Genomic DNA, 7,768 nt, shown 5'->3' on the forward strand with positions numbered 1-7,768 from the left:
TAAAATATAATGTGCAACACCCCTGATTTTGAGTGTATGGGCCTTCCAAGATCATAACTGCAGTTCTCCAAAATGTCCACCCAAATTCCTTTCCATAACATCAATGCTAAATCAAAGACCCTCTCTGGCTTTTGTAACTGTTTTCAGGAGTACCCCCCGCCCCCCGACCCCCAGGCTGCTGGTGGTTTCTACTGACCATGAGCATCACAGCTCCTCACTGTAACCATTGCGCCACCAAGGCTACTCCACTGCTGTTCTGGCCAAGGAGCTGCTTCTACTTTTCTGGGAATGCACCAGTGAGTGCTTTATCAGCTTGTTGAAATATTTAGATTGGTATACTGTCAATGGCTAAAGCCTTGGTTGTATTTTTTGTTTGTAAATAAAGCCTTGTTTTTATTAATGCTTTCAAGAGAAGCTTGCACTTCCCTCAGTATCATTGGTACTTAATCATATGATGCTTCTTAAGCTGTTTGATGGTTAACTAGCACATTTTGCTTCAATGACTCTGTTTATTTTTAATTTTTATTTTCATGCTTCCTGCATTATTCATTATTTTGCCCATAGGACCTTTCAATATTATAACTATTGGCTTTCCCCTTCATTTCTTTCAGTGTTAGATATAAGGAGCTTATCTTCTCTTTTGGTTTTCTAACTCTAGTTCTTTAACACTTCATTGACATACTTTGTCTTCCCGAATTGCCCTTTGATATTTTCTGTTTAGTTGTTTCATCTCATCATTCTGTCTATTTGCCTTAGAAACTTTATGATTTAGAGAAAGTTTTGAGTCTCTCCTGACCTCCACTTGAATTTTTCTCTTCCCTGTCTTTTTAATGATCTTTTTCATTCTTCATGAATAATGTTCTTAATGTCATCCATACCTATTCATATTTCCTCTCATTAGTTTTCAATGTGTCAAATCTATTCTTGAGCTGTTCTTGAAATTCAGGTGGGATATAATCAAGGTATGGAGCCCTGATGGTGTAGTGGTTACATGTCAGGTTGTGATTGGCATTGGTGGCAGTTCAAAACCACCAGGATTCTGTGAGAAAAGGCTGGGCTTTCTACTCCTGTAAACATTTTAATTCTCAGGAACCCACAGAAGGTCATTAGGAGTCAACTCAATGGCAGTAAAATATTCAGGGTAGTATTTTGACTTTCATATTTTAATTATAATTTTGTTCTGTTTCAACCAGAACTGGAGAATTTTATGGTCAGTTCCATAGTCAGTCCCTGCCCTGGGGTTAGCTGCTAATATAGAACTTCTCCACTATTTCTTCCAACTGATATAATCTATTTGATTTCTATATATTGATTTCTATATATCATTTCTATATATATAGAAGTCCATGTATATAGTAGTTGTTCATTTTGTTGAAAAGGGCATTTGCAGTGATTATCTTTTTGGTCTTGCAAAATCATATCGTGCCATTTCCAGCTTCTATTTCATAATTGAGGCCATATTTTTCAAGTCTTGCTCCTTTCCTTTTGCTTTCAACTTGCATATTTCAATAGCAATGTGTCTTGATTCATGTTTGATCAATTTCAGACTGAAGATGATAGTAAAATTCCTCTATTTTTTCATCACTAGCTTAATGGTTCATACATAGATTTGAATAATGGTTAGATTGACTGGATATTTTTGCAATGTGTATACATATTAACCTACTACAGAAAGTGTTATACTTCATGATCTTAAAATAGACTCTTGATGATGAATGTTACACAAATTATCTCTTGTATTTGTCATTCCTAGCATAGTAAAACATATCACTATCTGATTCAAAATGGCTAATACCAGTCCATTTCAGCCTAGGAAATTGATCTTTATATGTTCTGTTTAATTTTAGACGTCTTCCAATTTTACTAGATTCCTACTTCATAAAATCTGAGTTCTAATGATTAATAGTTGTCTGAGGCTATTTCTCCTCTCTCTGAGCCATGCCCTTTCTGCAAATGTAGCTCCAGAAGTTGTTCTTCCACCTGCATCAATAGATCAGCACAATTTTGAGAAGGCAGCTTTTCCTCAGTCATATTGTGAGTGTCTTTCGGCACGAGGGGCTCATTTTCGGGCTCTATCTGACAGGTTCTTCTGCTACTCAAGAGGATTCCGTCATTTGGTAACCTTCTGCTGTTATTCAAAGTTTGAGTGGCTAATAATGGATTAGCCACATTCTCATTAAAAAAAGCAGCACACAGGGGAGGATAGAAAGAGATTTGAAAATAGCTAAAATGAAAAAATATCTAAATATTTTGTCTCATTTCCCCCATAAACTTAATAATAACATCTAATCATTTTATATTGCAAGATACACATCTATATAATAAAAATCATATCTACTACATGTATTAGTAGGAAAATTCAATTAGAAACATCTTTTTGTTACTTAGTCATGGTAATTGTGTTAGGTTGGTTTGTCTAGAGAAGAAAAAGTAGTGAAGCTTGTATATGCATGTGTATAGAAAGATATTTACATATAAAAAATAGTTCACATCATTGAGGATGTGGGTAAGTTCGGGGGTCAGATGTAAGCTGAAGGCATCTCCTGGTTATTGTAGCTACACGGCCCAATGCGGAGAAAGCAGGAAGATGAAGCAGGAAAACCACAGATGGATGGATGCAGAGCTGATTGATTGAATTTGAGATTGGCTGAATGAATCCTAGATCAACTGTCTGCTAATGGCTTTTGGCATCAGCTGGTGATATAAACGTTAGTGGGTGAGCCAGATGCAGGGTGCAAATCCAGCAGTAGAAGTGGGCTAGGTTCATTACACTGTCAATTTAGACTGAGAGCAGGCTCTATCCTGAATGAAACCTCCCTCAATCACACCAAGGCTGTAATCAGATTAAGGAGATCTATTCTTCTCAAAACAGTTTGGCTGTTTCAGAGAAGATCCTATTATGGAGGTCACCACATTACATGAGATCATATCATAAAAGAATATTGACCCACCTAAGTTCACATAAAATCTATCAAAGTAATAATATCTAATTTTTTTAAGTTGCGAAAGCAAGGACATAGATTTTGAATGAGAGAATGCAGATTATAGCTACAGTTCACAGTAAACATTTTTGTATGGTAATTGCTATTAGCATTGTTTTGGGGGTCAAATAGGTAATCACAAAGTTTCAAGTTTATCACTTTGGCAATTACCAATGATCTGCTCCTCCAATTCTTAAGTTATAGGCTCAAACTGGGGAAAGCATGCTGTGTCCTTGTTATAATTTCACAAATAATCCAAATAACTCAATGTTTATAGGTTTCTGGCTTCATTATGGCTAAGTAATAAACAAGAATAATACATACAATAGTGAAAAATCACCAAAATAATTATTTATATTTTACTAATTACTTCAAGAGTTCTCATTAGCAAAATAGTTTTTTTCATAAAATACAGAGTTGTCCACAGACATATATTGGAATTATGAGCAAGCTTGCCTCAAGGATTCTCTGCACAATGAGTACATCTTTTCTGGTTCTTAATGTGTATCACAATAATATTTCAGTCAATGTAACTGATTTATGAAACTATAGGAAAATAGAGGTCATACTGCAATATATAAAAGATAATACCTGTTTAAAGTATTACACTTATTTACAATTACACATTGAATTTGACTCACACTAACTCTTTTAAATCTAGTCATATTTATCTCAGGGAATCTAAGTACCTTTCAAGTAGAACAATCTCTGGATTCTCCTTCTTATCTGCTGAGTCTTGATACTATAAATAATAGGGTTCATCAAAGGAGGAAAAAGTATATAGATATTTCCCATGAGAACATGAACCAAAGGTGAAAGGTGTTTCCCAAAGCGATGAACCATAGTCAGACCAATAATCGGAATGTAGAAAACCAAAACTGCACAGACGTGAGATGCACATGTCTGTAAGGACTTGATCCTCTCTTCCCTGGATGCAATGGCTAAAACCGTATGCAGGATCATGATGTAGGAAATAAGTATGAGAACTGAATCCAACAAGAGGGTGCTGATTACCAGAAACAGAGCATAGATGCTGTTGAAACGAATGTCTGAGCAAGCCATTCTAATTAAGTCTTGATGTAGACAGAACGAGTGAGAAAGAATATGGGGGCGGCAGTAGTTTAAGAACTTCAGGCGAATTATGACCGGAGGTATGAGTAAGGAACTTCTACCTAAAATAGCAATGCCAATTTTCATGATTTTCTCCTTCGTTAGGATAGAAGAATAGCGCAAGGGGTTGCAAATCGCAATGTAGCGGTCAAAGGACATAGCAAGAAGGACAGAAGACTCCATGCTGGATAGACCATGGATGAAGTAGGACTGGGCAATGCAGAAATCCAAGCTGATTTCTTGAAGAAGCCCCAACAGAATTCCCAGCACGGTGGACACTGTGGACAAGCCCATGCACAGGTCAGTCAGGGCCAGCATGGCCAAGAGGTAAAACATGGGCTCGTGCAAAGTCGGCTCAGTTCTGATCACATGAAGCACTATGCAGTTTCCCAGGAACACCATGGCATAGATGGAGGAGAAAGGGATGGCGAGCCAGATGTAGTCAACTTCTAGGCCAGGAAAACCAGTCAGAACAAAGTTGGGATTACTGAGGTTAGAGATGGAGATCATGGATGCTACTTGAAAAATGAGAATATTTCTGGAGAGATATAGTTAACTGGATGAATTCCTGATTCTCAAATGTCTAATACTGATTTTCTGCTTTCCAGAATAAATAAAAAATAATGCAATATCCTTTGGTGCCATGAACTCAAAAATTATAGAGTTTTTGTATCCCTTAATTAAATATCTTTTGGGGAGAAAAATCTATAGTCTAGACATAAAATTTCTGGTGTTAGTGAGTAATGCCTCAAAGCAGAGTGTTTTATAAAGAAACAGTAACAGAAATGGACACTTGGGATTTCTACATGAAACTAGCCTTATGGGTGTCTCTGATAATTCCTGAAAGAAAGTAATGTGTGGCACAGGGATTCATTGCCATCATAAATGTTGTTCATTAGGGAATATGAGTAGATGGTTATTTTCTCTTGGTTACAACTGTTCCTTCAACAACCCCCATTGGGTCATAAGATCCCAAAGGAAACAACTAGCAAATTTAATATAACTTTGAAGATCATAAAATTCACCAAGGAAAAACTTAAAGAACTAAATTAAATAACAATGTTTTGCATATGTCACCTTATTAAACTTCTCTTTAATCTAGGGACCTTTTGAGATTGTACTGTTTCCCCCTCTTTACTTTGTGTTTCTCGAGGTATTGTAAGAGAATTGCATTTCACATTGACTATCACAACATTTTAGTACATATGATGTCATAAATAGGGTGCATTTTAAATTATGTATTTTCAAACAATTGCATTATTATATATTAACTGAAGTCTTAAAATGTATTGATGATCAGTTTTATTTAAGACTTCATTTAAAACAAATTAAAAAGGCAGCTTCCAAAGAAGAAGTAAAGGAGGATTGTGAAATAAAAATTGTATTTGTATTGTTTATATTTAAAATATTAGATTGCATTTAGTGCACTGAGAGAATATTTTCTTAGAATACACTATTGGGCTACAACATTTGAAACATCACAGTTGAAGTTCTAATCTAACCTACAAAAGCCAATGTATACTTTCAGCTTCTCAGAGTCTTTATACCTTGATATATGCCCCAATATAGCATGTAATTTTCTTTTCATGAATTCCTAGTGGACTGGGAGCATGAAAGAGTATTTCTTAAGTAATAAAGAAAAGAAACATAGATAACACTTAGAGTGAGTCCCTAAAAATGTGAGAAAGCTAAACTCATATTCAACAGCATATTCTTCAAAAAACAGACATAAATGCGTACAAACTAATAGTTTGTAGGTTTTATTTGCATGTTGAACCAAGTGTGTGTTTGTATGTACTCACGTTGACAGGGAGGAAATGAAGAAGCATGGGAATGAGATAAGGCATTGAAATGCAGAAAAACATGGGCGGTGGACCACTGTGGGAGCCATTCTGCATCCATGTAAATGTTAGACAAAATACCCTACAAAGTGACATTGACCTCTACAACTTTACAAATGTCCATCAATCTAGGTTCTTAAAAAGAAGAGCACACCAGCACTGAAGCACCAGCTTCATTGGACTGCTCTCCTCTCCATCATCATGGTCAAACTCAATGTTACAATCTTCATGCCCCCACTGCTGACACTGATCGGTATCCCTGGCTTGGAAGCTGTGCAGTTCTGGATTGGAATTCCCTTCTGTGCCATGTACATCCTCGCCCTCTTTGGCAATTCCCTGCTTCTTGTCATCATCAAATTCGAGCGAAGCCTCCATGGGCCCATGTATCTCTTCCTGGCAATGCTTGAAGCAACTGACATTGCTCTCAGCACGTGCATCCTACCCAAAATGCTAGGAATATTTTGGTTCCATTTAGCAGAGATATAGTTTGAAGTCTGTCTACTGCAAATGTGGCTCATCCACACGTTCCAGTCTATTGAGTGGGGCATTCTGCTGGCCATGGCCCTGGACCGCTATGTGGCAATCTGTGATCCTCTGAGACATGCAACCATTTTTACTCATCAGCGTCTTACTCAGATTGGAGTCGGAGTGACTCTCAGAGCTGCCCTTTTTGTAGCTCTGTGTCTCATCCTCATCAAATGCCGGCTCAGGTTCTACCGCACCACTGTGGTCTCTCACTCCTACTGTGCGCACATGGCCATCGTGAAGTTAGCAGCAGAAGATGTCCGAATCAACAAGATCTATGGTCTCTTTGTGGCTTTTAGTATTCTAGGATTTGATGTTCTCTTCATCACACTCTCCTACATCCGCATATTTGTAACAGTCTTCAACTTACCTCAAAAGGAAGCAAGATCCAAAGCCTTCAACACCTGCATCGCTCACATCTGTGTCTTCCTGGAGTTTTACCTCTTGGCTTTCTTCTCCTTCTTTACACATAGGTTTGGGTTCCACATTCCATCCTACATTCACATTCTTCTGTCCAATCTGTATCTGCTTGTCCCACCTTTGCTCAACCCTCTAGTTTATGGGGTAAAGACCAAGCAGATTCCGTATCGAGTGTCCAGAATGTTCTCCTCCAGTGACCCGTCTTGATTCTCACTTACCATGTTTCATTTTAAATGGCAAAAGTCAGTTCGGAGAAATACTGTTCTTGAGGAGAATCTGTTATTTGTCTTGTTTATTGTGTGTGGAAATAGAACAATGTAGATTCACATAGAGACAACTTGTAAGTTTCTCATTCCTTAAAAGAACATTTTCACTTTTAATAGGTGGAGAATTACTTGAACAAGAGTTAATCACATTTTGTTAGTGGTTTACATAAAAAAGTAGATTTAATAAAAATTCCCAAGAGACCATTAATCTTATAGTGAGGGAAAATTTTTAAAAGCACGCCTAAATGCAATTGTTTGGCATTACTTTAAAATTATTAAAAACATGAATTTATTTTGCTACAAAAATTGATTAAACAATTCCTTGTTTGATAGATTTACCCATCCTGGTTTTCATATGAATAACAATATGCACAGATACATGTCAAACAAAGAAAAACAACAAAATAAAGCATTAAAAACCCTCACTTGTAAAGGTAACAGAGAAGAACAAATTCAGGAGAACAAATATTAAGGTGTTAAATTTAACCTAACTACATCCCTATTCCTCTCCTTTTTAATGCACTTTGTGTGGTAGCAAGGTCATTGTTCAGAGAGGATTCACCCAAGGTTGTTTCTAAGTGGTGACACCACAAGTAAAGTTTGAGCTTTCACTGTCGACTCTAGT

At 36.8% G+C, this 7,768-nt stretch overlaps 1 protein-coding gene and 1 pseudogene across 1 annotated transcript; one reads left to right on the top strand and one right to left on the bottom strand.

Moving 5' to 3' along the window:
* Window positions 1–3,662: 3,662 nt before the first annotated feature.
* Window positions 3,663–4,604, bottom strand: LOC142446857 (olfactory receptor 51V1-like). The gene has a single exon (XM_075548592.1). It carries the CDS (start codon window positions 4,599–4,601, stop codon window positions 3,663–3,665), a length of 939 nt encoding a protein of 312 aa, XP_075404707.1. The 5' UTR covers window positions 4,602–4,604.
* Window positions 4,605–6,133: 1,529 nt separating this feature from the next.
* Window positions 6,134–7,084, top strand: LOC142446858 (olfactory receptor 52A5-like; annotated as a pseudogene).
* The last annotated feature ends 684 nt before the right edge of the window (window positions 7,085–7,768 follow it).

Source organism: Tenrec ecaudatus, chromosome 4 (genome assembly GCF_050624435.1).
Source record: "Tenrec ecaudatus isolate mTenEca1 chromosome 4, mTenEca1.hap1, whole genome shotgun sequence".
Taxonomy (NCBI): Eukaryota; Metazoa; Chordata; class Mammalia; order Afrosoricida; family Tenrecidae; genus Tenrec; species Tenrec ecaudatus.